The sequence below is a fragment of the Schistocerca nitens genome, chromosome 3 (genome assembly GCF_023898315.1).
Source record: "Schistocerca nitens isolate TAMUIC-IGC-003100 chromosome 3, iqSchNite1.1, whole genome shotgun sequence".
Taxonomy (NCBI): Eukaryota; Metazoa; Arthropoda; class Insecta; order Orthoptera; family Acrididae; genus Schistocerca; species Schistocerca nitens.
Genome location: NC_064616.1, coordinates 274998048 through 275013034, shown reverse-complemented (window position 1 = coordinate 275013034; position 14987 = coordinate 274998048). Strand labels below are relative to the sequence as shown.

General features: G+C 42.7%; 1 protein-coding gene across 2 annotated transcripts in view; it reads right to left on the bottom strand.

Annotated features, from left to right (window-relative positions):
- LOC126249573 (organic cation transporter protein) overlaps nt 1-14987 on the bottom strand; it is a 704235-nt gene that overhangs the window by 10412 nt on the left and 678836 nt on the right. For both annotated transcript variants that reach the window (XM_049951237.1, XM_049951238.1), the window contains exons 6-7: nt 11500-11668; nt 1243-1476 (exon numbers count right to left, since the gene is read on the bottom strand). In XM_049951237.1, coding sequence (XP_049807194.1) covers nt 1243-1476; nt 11500-11668 — 403 coding nt within the window. The remainder of the gene's footprint in view (nt 1-1242; nt 1477-11499; nt 11669-14987) is intronic.

Below are 14987 nucleotides of genomic sequence, written 5' to 3'. Positions count from 1 at the left end.
AAGCAAGACTTACTGGAAGTTTCTGTTCTTTACCAATTGGCATGCCATGCACTATTGTTGAACTCATTGTAACTGGCTGTATCTCTGATTTGATAAAATACAAATTACATGCATGAAGCATCCCCATTTACTTATTTCAAATTCTACAATTCTGTGAAAAAAAATTCTGCGTGAGGCGTACTGATCTGCGGTGTAATGTTTCCCTCCAAGTAACACTAGTGCAAAATGTTGAACTCTGTACAACAGTTTGTGTGTATCCATGGTTCTTGTGAGGAAGCTGATCAGCACATATGTAGACTAATTGGTTCAAAATCCTAATCATTTATATGCTTCAAATATTCTTTATATTTCAAACAACTTTCACATTTTCTTCATGATGTTACATTGTTCACAAACCTGTTCAGAGAAGTGGGTATTGTGATTACTGCTTGACACTGTTTATTCATCAGTTAATTAGATTTGCATTAAATAATATATACAGTCTCCAAAACATCAGTTCAGTTCACAGAATTATCACAAGGAGTAGTTAAGGGTGCTTGCTTTTATTCCAAACAAGATGTCTGCCAGTAAAGAAAATTTTCAGTAACTTGTTAGCAACCATAATGAGGAGTCTGCTAACAAGGTACAGGCAGTTTCAATGGTAGCCACTCTGTTCATCAATTAATTTTGTGATAAAACTAATTACTGTTTATAATGTTAATGATGTCACTATGTTACTGCTATACAATATACAACTTCCACACATCTTAATTCCATAAAGATTACCAGTGCAGGTAAAAAGAAAAGGAATTTTATGTACAGTGCTTAAGTAATTGTGGATTTATATGTTTATGTTAATTGTATTAAACTGAATTAAAGTGAATTAAAATGAATTCCACAGTTTAAGATTTTCTAGCTTCTGTTGTGCTAAATAAGTTTGTCATGAATATTGATATAAACATGTTAATTCTTGTATTTCACATTTTATTTTGTATTATGTCCCACATCAAGAAGGATCTCATCACAATGGGTCTATAAAATAAACAGTATCTCTTAATTTAATGTATTGTTGGGAATGTTCCTCCCATTCCTCGAACATTAACCCATACTGTACTGTAATACACTTTTGCTTTATTCTTTCCTTTACATGCAAAAAACCTCAGTCATTTGAGAACGGTTCCTTTTCGAATGTACTACATAATTTCAGTTATGTCAATAAAAAATCATGGAAAATGTAGAAATTATTTTGAGAAGATTACGTACCAGTTGAGACAAACATTGAGTGTTTTATTTCTAAGATTTGGTGTTTTGAACAAATCTAATAGGCTATATGCAACAGTTTCTTGCTTCTGTGCAGACAGTGCACCTTTGGAAACGAAGTGTGCTATATCCACTTTTTCTGAGTTGCTATTGATTTGTGCACCACGATCAACGATCTTCACTGCTTCAGTGACTCGCCCTTGAGCCCATAACCAGCGGGGCGATTCATCAATAAGCCTGAAAAATAAAAATGAGCTCTCAGAAATTCCCCAAAAAGCTGAGCTACATAAGGAGTACTATATGCTTAGAGGGAAATTCTAGTAGAAAAGTAAGTAATGACATGGACTAACACTTCCAACAACTGCAAAGTCAACTAGGCCCCATATTACTGAAATATTATTAAAAGGATAGTTGCCACTCACCATACAGTGGAGATCTCACACACACACACACACACACACACACACACACACACACACACACACAGGAGAGAAATATGCAGACTGAGCATTGGTGGAATAGAGGGCTGTGTAGTGCTGGAATGGGAGGGTAGGGGCTAGATGGGTAAGGACAATGAATAATGAAGGTTGAGGCAAGAAATGTTATGGGAACATAGGATATACTGCAGGGAGAGTTCCCATCTGTTCAATTCAGAAAAACTAGAGTTGGCAGAAGGATCCAGATGGCACTGGCTGCAAAGCAGTCATTGAAATGATGAATGTCGTGTTGGATGCCATGCTCAGCAACAGGGTGGTCTAGTTGTTTCTTGGTCACAGTTTGTGGTGGCCATTCATGCAGACAGGCAGCTTGTTGGTTGTCATGCCCATGTTGAATGCAGCAGTGATTGCAGCTTAGCTTTTAGATCGCATGACTGATTTCACAGGTAGCCCTGCCTTTGATGGGATAGGTCATGTTTGTGACTGGACTGGAGTAGGTGGTAGTGGAAGGACATATGGTACAGGTCTTGCATCTAGATCTAATACAGGGATATGAGCCATGAGGCAAGGGGGTTGGGAGCAAGGGTTGTGCAGGGACAGACTAGGATAATGTGTAGGTTTGGTTGATGGCAGAATACCACTGTGGGAGAGGTGAGAAGGATATTATGTTGCAGATTTCTCATTCAGGGCAGAACAAGAGGTAGTTGAAATCCTGCCAGAGAATGTAATTTAGTTGCTACAGTCCTGGGTGGTACTGAGTCATGAGGGGAATGCTCCTCTGTGGCTGGATGGTGGGACTTTGGGAGGGGGTAGGAGACTGGAAAGATAAGGCATGAGAGATCTGTTTCTGTACAAAGTTGGGAGGGTAATTATGGTATCAGTGAGACCCTCAGTACATTTCGAGAAGGATTGCTCGTCATTACCGATGAGATGGCCATGGGTGGCTGGGCTCCATTCCATACAGCCTAGCCACCCAAGGCTGTTGCTATGATGTGACAAACCTATTTGAGAGATACAATTGTGCCCCTTGTAAACATACTTATTATTTGACAAAGCAAACTGCAGACCAGCCTGCAGCAGGAACTAACTTACACGGGGAGACCATGATGTTGGGAATGCAGATTTACTTCAAACATTGTACACTTTTAGTAGGCCATTAACACAACATAATGTGCAAGTAGTAGGGTGCACTAATCTGACAATCCTGAGAAAATTGCAAGAGACGTTTTATGCATCTATTATGTAACTGACATTTCTGTGTGTAGGGGCCAGACATGGTGGGCATCATAAGCTGATGGTTCAGTCTTAATTTTTAATCTATACTTTTTCATCACTGGTCATTATTTGATTTATATGACATATGACAGGTAATAGAATTAAAAAACCTTGTGTGTATCTGCATGAAGTTTTAGTGAATTTCATGTTACTTGACTACTTACTAGTTTTAATTAAATTTAATTAATAGAACAGACATTTATAGCTATTAACAAATAAGAGTCATGTGGAGTTTTCCTGAAAAGTATGCCTTTGCAATTTGCAAAATTCCTTATACATGCAATCTGGTAAGGTACCTGGAACTACTTTGCACCTTGATGCTTTGAGCTGTAGACACAGAGGCAGGCCCCATTTAGCAGTTAACCTGCATAGTGGTGGGATATTGGTAATGCAGCAAGAACAAATGGTGTAGGTGAAATTTTTTGAATATCACAGAATTTACATTTGTACTACAAAAACAAAAGTTTGAGCAGGAGTTGAACCATCTCCTCATACACATGCATCTTACAAAGCTTGAACATATTAACATGAATATTAACATCTGGCACCTGTGCACAGATACATCACTTATTTAATAGATGTGTAAAACTCTTCTTGCAATTTTCTCAGAACTGCCAGAGTAGTACACCTTGCTACTTGCACATTATGTTGTTTTAATGGCCTAAAAGTGTACAAAGTTTGAAGTCAATGTGTGATCTCATTCATGTGGCCTTCCCTTGTTAGTCACATGAGTAGGTGCAGCTATGTTCCAGTTGAATATAGTGTACGTTACTACTTCTCCATGCTAGTATTGAAAGTTATCAAACAAAATGTTTCAGTGGCAGCCACTATGGTTTGGTCTCAATGGCATTAAATTTAGAGATAGTTATAAGAAGAAATGTTTGACAGTGCTGATGGTAATCGAGACAGAATGTACAATCAAAATGTTAAAGTTGTGCAAGTAAATGGTGTCCAAATGACAGTGGGTGGGAATGATGTGAAGTGGAGGTGGACGAAGTATCTAGAAGCACTGCACACACAATAAGTATCTCATTGATGATATGGATAAATGGGTTATTAGAAAATAGTATTTGTGATACTTTGATCAACAGAAAGAAAACTTTGCAGAAAATTCACAGCTTTTGTTGCTCAGAAATTGACTTCGAGCTTAGTAAGCAAATTTTGGGTAAAATTATTTTATCAATGGGATTTGGTTTTAAAGGCTACCAGAATAAATGAGTCATTATGTGTACAAACAAGACAACTTAGTTTCACAAAAGGTAGTTGAAATTAGTTTGTAATGAAAAAATGAAGCAACAGAATTTAAGCAGTTTTAACAAAACAGATGGATTCTTTCCCCCTGTCACATTTTCCTTCCTACCAAATTTTTATTTTATTTTGTTTCATTTATTTATTTGCAGATATCTTCCATATATAATATGGCCTGTGCACACTACTAAATTCTCAAATATCAACTCAGGCCTTAGCCAACTTGACTTTATTACCCAGTACCATCATTTTCTTAATCAGAATCTGTTGATGTAATTAGTTTACCGAAAAATTGTGCTAATTACAAATACCAGTAATTGCAAACGTTAGTATCCTTGTTCACATGTGAACATATACCTGTTATAACCTTTAAGCACTAATAATTTGCGTGGATATGCAAAAGTAGAAAAACTAGCGGGTTACATACTACTGACTCCGCATCTCTCATTCGACTGCCGTGCAGTGACATGCGGCCGGCGCCGTTCATAGCCAGGTGGCGCTCCCGCGCTCGGCCGAGCTGCGGAGCGCCTCTATCGCCGTGTTCGCGTACTAACGTAGCGGCACTTTTGAATGTCGTGGCACTGTCGCAACACTTTCCCCCCTTGAAAAAAAAAAACTCACTTCCTTGGAGACACGGACAGTGCGGAGACATCCATGGCCTCTTGGGAGGCCCCGAGAAGATCCCGCGGAGAAACACGAGAGTATGGTCGAAAATGTCAGGACGGAAGCTTGCGCGTGGAACGTGCCTCCTGGACGAGATGATGGGTGAAAACTCCGGAGCAGCATTCATAGGTGTCGTGGACCTGGGGCTGTGCTCCAGCGAGATGGGTCCCGGAGAAGGCGGCGTCGCGACTGGGGCCGGTTCCGGCGTACTCGGAAGCGGTAGCGACGTCGGCTGCAGCAACACGCCCGGAAGATCGGCAGCAGCGACAGGACTGGCTTCACGGGCTGGTGGAGACTAAAGAAGGGGCGGTGGCACCGGCGTGGCCACCACTCGTGGGCGCATCTGGTCGTAATGGCGAACAACCGTGCCGTCGTCCGTACGTATTTCACAAAGCCGGCGGCCGCGAAGAGCCTGGACCACCCCTGGAATCCATTTAGGGCGAGATCCATACCCCCGTGCCCACACGTCGGCGCCCACCGGGTATTTTCCCGCACTAGGGGACACAGTACAAGGCCTGACAGGGTGAAGCAGGTGCAGTAGAGTGCGCGGTTGGCGGTCATGCAAAAGTTCAGCAGGGCTGCGATCACGCAGAGGCGTGAAGCGATAAGAACTCAGAAATTGCAACAGAGCGTCATCTGTGGAAAAATAACTAAGGAATTTTTTCATTTGGCTTTTGAAAGTGCGGACAAGGCGCTCGACCTCCCCATTCGATTGCGGATGGAAGGGCGGTGCTGTAACATGATGAATCCCTTGTCCAGTACAAAAATCACGGAAGGCCTGCGAAGAGAACTGAGGGCCATTGTCCGTGACAATCGTAGATGGAAGACCTTCTAGCGCAAAGATTTTGGACAAAGCCAGCGTCGTCGCCGCGGTGGTGGTGGTGGTGGTGGTGGTGGTGGTGGTGGTGGTGGTGGTGGGCGACGCACATCGAACAACAAACGGAAACTTCGAGAAGGCGTCAATCAACAGTAGCCAAAAAGTGCCGAGGAAGGGGGGCCGGCAAAGTCAGCGTGCACCCGTTCCCACGGCTGCGCCGGATCAGGCCACGGAGAGGGCATTGTACGAGGTGCAGCCAGTTGTTGAACACACTGATCACACGCAGCGACCATGTGGACGATGTCCGAATCAATACCGGGCCAATAAACGTGCCTGCAGGCCAGGGACTTAGTCCGAGAAATCCCCAATGGCCTTCATGCAATAGTTTGAGAACAGCTTTGCGAAGAGAGGCTGGCACCACGACCCGTGGAGATGCGCCATCCGTGGCCAGAAGAACAACACCCTCACGAACAGACAGACGAAGGCGCGAGGCATGGTAGTTGCGAAGGGGATCCGATGCCCGGCCCTTGGTCCTGTCCGACCAACCCCGTTGAACAAAACCGATCACCTGACGCAGGACCGGGTCCGCGCAGTAGCCGACGCGACCTGCGAACCGGTAAGTGGAAAACCCTCGACCGCACGACGTTCTTCCTCGTCAATGTGGAAACAGTAGTTCATCTCGATCGAAAACCGGGTCGGAGCCCATCGGCAAACGCGACAACGCGTCAGCGTTGGCGTGCTGGGCCGTGGGGCGATAGTGAATCTCATAGTGAAAACGAGACAAGTATAAGGCCCAACGTTGCAGGCGGTGAGCTGCCTTATCCGGAAGCGACGCCGAGGGGCCGAACAGAGACCGGCGGCTTGTGGTCGGTGAAACTTAGAACCATACAAAAAAACGCTGAACTTTTTTAGAGCATAAACGATAGCGAGCGCCTCCTTTTCGATTTGAGAGTAACGCCGTTGAGCACCGTTGAGGGACTTGGAAGCGTAGGCGATGGGTCGTTCCGACCCATCCTCATACCGATGGGCGAGAACAGCCCCTAGGCCATACTGTGACGCGTCAGTCGCCAGAACCAAGTGCTGACCCGGACGGAATGGGTCAAGACAAGGCGCCGACTGCAAATGAGCCTTCAGGCGGACGAAAGCCTGCTCACACTCGTCGGACCAACAGAAAGGAACGTTTTTGCGTAACAGCTGATGCAGAGGATGAGCCACTGCCGCCGCGGATGGAATGAATTTGTGATAAGCAACCTTGCCGAGAAACGCCTGAAGTTCTTTGACGTAGACGGCCGGGGTAGAGCGGTAATGGCCGCAACGTGCTGTCTTAAGAGGACGTATACCCTCATGGGACAAGTGGAAACCAAGATACACAATGGAGGGTTGGAAAAACTGACTTGTCCAGATTGCACTTCAACCCAGCTGAATGCAGGACCCGAAACAGTGAACGCAAATTGCGAAGGTGATCCTCAGTGGAGGCCCCCGTGACAACAATGTCATCCAGGTAGTTGATGCAGCCAGGAACGGAAGCCGTGAGCTGTTCCAAAAACCGCTGAAAAATGGCTGGCGCGCTAGCGACGCCAAATGGTAACCGCTGGTACTGATACAACCCACAAGGAGTGTTGACGAGAAATTCCTTGGAAGACGCATCCAATGGCAACTGATGGTACGCCTCCGATAAGTTTGGAAAAGAACTGGCCCCCAGCGAGCTTAGTAAATAACTCCTCAGGACGGGGAAGAGGATAAGTGTCAATGAGGCTCTGAGCGTTGACAGTGGCTTTAAAATCACCGCACAATCGCAGACTCCCGTTTGGTTTAGAAACCACGACGATGGGCGATGCCCATTCGCTGGAGGTAACAGGAAGGAGAATCCCTGAAGCTGTTAACCTGTCTATCTCAGCTTTGACAGGCGCACGCAACGCCATCGGAATAGGGCGTGCCCGGAAAAACTTAGGGCGAGCTGTAGGTTTAAGAGTAACGTGGTCTTCAAAATCCTTGGCCCGACCCAGACCAGCAGAGAACACGGACGAGAATTCAGAACACAATCCATCCAGTTGTTGATACGGAATATCCTCAGATATGAGGTGCACATCAATGGAGAACCCGAACAACTGGAAAGCATCATAACCGAACAGGTTTTCCGTTCCCGCATGATCCACCACATAAAACGTGAGGGGCCTAACAGACTTGTAGGCAGTGGAAGCATCAAACTGGCCAACGATAGGAATTTCATGCTTATTATAAGTTCGCAGATTTCGCGTAACGGGAGACAAGGGAGGGGAGCCCAACTCCAAATACGTGCGAGAATTAATGAGAGTTACTGCAGAGCCCGTGTCCACTTGCATGCGAATGTCTTTATCCAGAACACGAACAGTAACAAAAAACTTATTTGTTTGAGAAAGCACACAGTTAACATCCATGTCAGATGCCTCGTCCTCGTCGACAGGAGCTTTAGGGGACTGACACACAGAAGCAATGTGGCCTTTTTTCCTACAGGAATTACACGTGGCCCAACGCTTTGGACACGCGGCCCTGTCATGCTGTACGAAACAACGTGGACAAGAAGGAAATGCGGAACGAACCTGCTTCCGTGGTTGCTGTTTTCGCTGCGAGCGTGGGGGCCCCACGCGACGTTGTTGACGCGAGTGAACCGCCGCCACATCGTCGTTCCCCTGTGAAACAGGCAAATTGTCCGCGTCGAAAGCGGTCTGTACAGCGCCCACATCACACCACGCGTCTATTTGCGCACCAGCAGCGTGAGACACTTCAAAAGATTGAGCGATGCTGAGAACTTCCGACAACGACGGGTTTGGCAGTTGTAAGGCACGTTGCCGAACTTCTTTATCAGGAGCAAGCCGTAGAATAGCGTCCCGAACCATTGAATCAGCATAAGACTCATGATGAGTGTCCGTGACAAACTGACATTTCCTACTCAGACCGAGTAATTCCGCCGCCCAAGCCCGGTAAGATTGATGGGGCTGTTTACGACACCCGTAGAACGCCACGCGGGCGGCAACGACGTGGGTGTTTTTACGGTAATAGTTAGACAACAATTCACACATTTCTTGGAAGGACAGAGAGGCAGGTTCCCGCAAAGGGGCTAACTGAGATAGCAGCTGATAGATCCGTGGGGAAATCCCAAATAGAAATAACGACTTACACATAGGAGCGTCGACAACGCCGAAAGCCAAGAAGTGTTGCCGCAAACGCTTCTCATAATCCTCCCAATCTTCAGCGGCCTCGTCGTAAGGAGGGAACGGAGGCGGAGAAGAGGAAGACAGACGATGAGTAAGCGACGTCGTCAACGCCTGAATAGCAGCCGTCAGCTGTGTTTGTTGTTCAATGAGCGCTTGCATAAGCTGTTCCATGTCTGCCCCGACACGAACACCCAAGTCCACAACGCAGGAAAAAAAATATCCGACCTCGTCGCCAAAATGTTATAACCTTTAAGCACATATAATTTGCGTGGATATGCAAAAGTAGAAACACTAGCGGGTTACATACTACTGACTCCGCATCTCTCATTCGACTGCCGTGCAGTGACATGCGGCCGGCGCCGTTCATAGCCAGGTGGCGCTCCCGCGCTCGGCCGAGCTGCGGAGCGCCTCTATCGCCGAGTTCGCGTACTAACGTAGCGGCACTTTTGAATGTCGTGGCACTGTCACAACAATACCCAGTTACTAACTTTCAGAGAGAGTAGAGGAAAAAGAGAGATAAATAATTGTAGCACTTATACTGCTAATGTTGGAGATATGATAGTAGTTTTTTTCCTCGTTTGGTTTCAGAGTAATTAACATTCTTATCTAAAACATTGTTACTGAAACAGAATACCAAATTTTGGCAAACTAGACAGCATAATTAAGCAGCAATTATTGTTTTATCTAAAAAGTCACCAGTAAAAAAATCGTGTTCCATTATTCAGTTATTCAGAAACAGCACTCTTTAACTGTAACTTGTAAAACTCCAGCAAATGAACATAGCTGAGTTTATTGCTAATTTTTGCAATCTTATAAAAGGAAGCCTGCTGGGAGCCATTTTAATCAGTCTGCAGATGTGTATAATGTGAGCAAGATCAGTGCCTCAAATTAACGCAGTGTACCACAGATGTGTTAACGCAAATTACAACTTGTACAGCGTGCTGAGTTTTAGCTAAAATCCATGTCCATGAGGTTACTCAGCGACTGTTTCATTTGATTGACTGTGAACTTGTTATTAGTTTCATGGAATGTGTTAATCTTCTAATAATCCCTTCTGCAAACTGTGACAATAGTATCAAATTGTGAACTGTGTTGTTTCCAAATTATGTTTACTGTGCATATCGTTTTCATTTTGGTATGAATAGCTACCTGAAAGGACAGTGTAATTGATGAATGTGTTAATGATTCCCTTGCCACAAATTACTTATTGTGAATCAGTGCATTTATGTTGGATTAGTGCACTCAAACAGCCTTTGTCTTTATAGGTCATCAACTGAGTGTAGTATGTGGGTGAAACATAGTCTGTGCTTAAATTAGAGTGAATGAGACTTGATTTGGCAATAAACATTAGGTTATTGGATATCAAAGTGCCATTAAAGTGTTTTGGACTGTAAACCTGGTGTGGAAAATGTCACATGAAATAGTCTACTTTCGCCAATTACTTTTCAGCCAGATTCAACAGAGATGCAGGTTGCCAGAGGCATATTAGCCCAGATAAATAGGATAATGTTACACATTTGTTGTTTATTCAGACAAATTGATGATTCATATATATTATGCTGTTAATTAGATGTTCTTAGAGTATGTGAGCAGTATTGTCATGAAGAAGTGCAGGTCAATGTTTAATTGTTGAGCCATTCAGGGTATAAACTTGTAGCACATTAAACCACTCCACTTGCAAGAATACTGGACTGTGCACTAGTACTACTTCCTTGCCCTGTTTCTTGGCCATAAACACAATGGTACTGCCACTCTGGTTATGTTTTCAGTTCACTTTGGCATTTAATACTTGCTGACATTGGACGCTTTAATGTCTACAATGCATACTGACACTTGCTTTCACAATTCCTCTTTGTTTGTTGGTTCTTCACCAATTGAGCTTGGTGTAATTAATGTTATCCTAACTACTTATTACAAGTATACAAGTGCACTGCTCTACACATCACTTAAGTTTGTATTTATACAAGCTATTCTTTTTGGATGCTGCACTTGCACAATCATTAGTGTCTAAGGCAGTTGACAGATACTCCAAAACTCTAAGTCAGAGAAGGACACATGAAGCAGCTGATTGTGTTTATTGCAGTGGCACATTTTTTATAGACAAAACAGAAATGTGGGAATAACTGTATATGGTGGTAAACAGAAAATGAATACAATGAAGTGTAACAGAGAAGATGCAGATTATTACTGAACAGATAAAATTAACATTATAATTTCAAAATTAATTTGTAATAATAAAATAAGAAAATAAGTTTGGAACAGAAATGAAGACAATCTATTCAGTAGAACCAAGTATTTGTATTTGTTTCCTGTTTAGTAACATTATTTATAAACACCATGTAACTGTTGAAGTTACTTGTTTTCTGCACATAATACTTGAATATTTGGAGACAAGCCCCATATGAAAGTGAGAAAAGCTGCAAAAGTAGTTGAAGCAGCATAATCCTGGTACTTAAATTTATAACTTTGTTTACAATCAAAGAAATTTTGTGGAACTGGTGCCAATATTGATCTAAATTCTACTTTCAAATAACTTAAGTTATTTTACTCTTTTACACCTATAATTTATTGATAGTAAAAACAGAAAAATTTTTTTTTGGTCTTGAAGAAATTAGACTGTACTTACCACCAGTGTGCAATGAGAATTGTACTGTGTAGTCCATATACAACTTGAAGCAGTGTGCTGTCTTTTATAAAATAACCCCAAAATGCAACCATCATAACACCAACAGCAAACATGGCTTGGAATGTTACCCCACAGATGGTTCTTTTTGATGGGCCAACTATTTCCATGGCTGATAAAGAGGAAAAAATAGTTTCAGCAATATAGCTAAATTAATAATGCATAAGAACATTCCCAATAAACATATAAACACACAAGATTTTAGATGTGGTAGAGAATAGAGAGTAGAAGAAGCCATTAAAGATGTATAAATGCTAAAGTACAAAATAATTTATAGAAATTCTGCTTTATGTGTTGATCTGAATTGATATTTAAACACATAAAAATATTTGTGTAACATTATAGGCAAGTCTTCCAGGCATTTTAAACTCACTACAACATAAACGCTATTTAGAAAAAAAACCATGTTAATTTCCCAGCAGTTGGTTCATTGCCATTATTGCAGTTTTAGTAGCTTTAGTTTGTGCTGAAATCATTCTTGTGTTTGTGAACAGTAATATGACACTATAATTTTATCAAAAGTTTGTTGCTACTTTTACTTGACATTTAATAATTGGTAATCTTGCATGAAAACCTATGAAAATTCAGTGATTATGACTTACAATATAAGTTGCCAACATTTCTTTTACAGGCTTTTATGAATCTGAAATGTGGACTTATTACCACTTTCATGAACCACATTGTTGTTTTATTGTTTCTAATTTCTCTTTGAGTCTTGAAAATCATTAAAGGCCCTTTTTAGATTCCATTAGATAACAAATATAGTTTAACAGCTAGCAAAGAATAAGGAAGGCATTTATTTTCGATTAACAGTGAAAGAAAATGTCACACAAAGAATTAACTAACTCTGCCAACAGTGAAATACAGAATTGGTGAATAACTAGAAATTTGTAGAGTGAGCCAAATGTACAGTGGAATTAATTCATGATAAATTAATACTGTGTTGTAGTCTGGGACCGGAAATGAGATATTTGTCTTTCATGGGCCATACTCTATCATTTAGGGCATCTAAGCATATCTCACAGACTGAGTCAATTCTTCAAGTCACTAGTATCTTTCTGTTACACTTTCAAACTCAAGGGTCTTCTTTCTCTCCTGCTCTATTATCAAACTTAGACTAAAGGTATGAGATAGAATAGCTTAGTCAGAGTCCAAGGATTGGTTGCAGAATGAAACTTTTCCTCTGCAGTGTGCAATGCACTAAAGTGGACATTTCAGACAATTTCAAAGAGGTGGTGTGATATAACACCCAAAACAATAAGCCACACACAATGTGGAAACCGGATAATAACCTACATATGAATGTAGTCTCATGAGGGGAACCCACTATATGTCCCTCTCTGATGCAGTCCAAACATTGCAGGATGAAATAAGAATGAAAACTGTAGTGACCCACATACCTGAGATCAGAGTGCGCAGTAATAAGCCATGCCACATAACTTGGCAGATGCAGCTAGAAGTTTGACAACTGTTGGACACCACCACTTGTGGATGTGTGTACAGCCTCTTGTCCATGCACTGTACCAGCTGGCAGATAGATTTTAGAGATTGGCATAGCCAGCTTTAACTCAGTTACATATTTACCTCTGCATATGTGTTATCAGACTGTTATTGTCAGCCACTATGTGGCTAATGTGCCCATTATAATAAATTGTTCTCAACATTTAATAAAGTTCTTTGTATCAGTTATTGTGTGGTGTTCTCTTGCAAGATTAGATCACATTGGCGACAAGTTTTTTCTTTGTACAATTGCTTTCCACATTTTGGCATGGCAGAGGGTCTCTGATTCATATGTTGGTGCAGGAACAGATGGACCTCATCACTGTCATGTAACAGGCTTTGCTGGTGTTGCTCTCCAAAAATTCAGCTCTTGCTCCATTTCTTCTCAGTTTGTGCTATTCAATAAAGTGGCAGAAGATTGGTAGGCATGCAAACACCACCTACAGTAGCATTTTCATACTTTCAGTGTTACTGATGCAGAGGTATGTCATGTACTGTTTTTGTCATGGATTTCTTCCACCTTGTATCAGGCATTCCAGCAGTTGGCCCCATTGCAGGAGCCTTACTCATTGTCATTTGACATCTAACATTCATTGATGTCTTCATATTATTGCTTCTGCATACACATCGTGGTCACTAGGGTTGAATTTTACCATTGGAAGAAGCAGCACCATCAGTCTTACCATTCCTGGGCCATGACCCTCCATGGTGGCCTTAGTTGCAAGTGCCATTTTGTCACAGATAAGGCAAAAGAGTCATATGCAGACATCATGGTTCGTGATGTTATCATCCACTCTGCCCCAGATAAGAAAGTCTGGTAATGGGCCCTCCAGAGGTTTTGTTACTTGCCCAGTTGTATGAGGTTTCACAAGCCACTGGTCAGCAACCGGAAGCCTGGTGCAATGTCACAGTGGTACAGGGAGGCCCGGCTGTATTCGGGGAGGACAACATCATGGCACTGCAAACTGGCTGATCCAGCAGCTCCTGCACAGCATGTATACAGTGTTCCACCTGCTGCCCACAGTTGCCATCATGTGTGTTGGGTTGCTCCAGACATACTAATCTGGGCCTTCTGTCTTAAGTGTCAGAAAAAAGGCCACACTGTGGCAGTCTGCCACTCAACTGCTCAGCTGTACAGAACACAGCATCAGAGCACATAATATGGATGTTCAGGAAGTGTTGAGGTCAGAGCTGGTTCCCAACAAGCTTTTTATTGAAGTTTAGGTTCTCTCAAGGCAGCTGCATCTGCAGGTGGACACCAGCATGGTAGTTTCTCTGCTTAATGCCCAAACATCTTCAGACCTCCTCTATCAGCTGTCACAGGGAAACAGGCACCTCAGGGGATAAGGTAAACAACAAATCCCTTTTCTTGGTCAGTTCACTAAGGAAGTTACCTATAAATCAGTGACTCAACCTATTACCTTTATTGTTGTTCATGATGCTAGCCCAGCAAATCTTTTCACGTTTGATGTCTTTTATGCCTTTGGCTTTTCAGTTACTGACTCAATACAGTTGGTATCTGTTGAGGTCCTCTATCAGTCTTTGGAATCTCTGTGTTCAGAATTTCAGGATATCTTTGTGGGAGATCTTGGGTGTCCACAGACTTCCAAGTCCTCATAACCTTGAAGCAGTCGGCTTGTCCTTGATTTTTTTATGCTAGATAGAGTCCCCTGGCTTACACGTCAAGGTGGAACTGGACTGGCTTGCCTCTCGCAGGATTGTGTCTCTCATTTTCTCTAGTGAATCGGCCACACCGCCTTCACTGTTAAGAAACCATCTGCTAAACTGAACCTTTGTGGTGATCTTAAGGCCCCTATGAATTTGCAGTCTGTGATCGACATATACTTGTTGCCACATCCTGACAAACTTTTCACATGCTTAGCAGGGGTCAGTTCTCCTCCAAATGTGATCTTTCCATTTACCCCTGGATG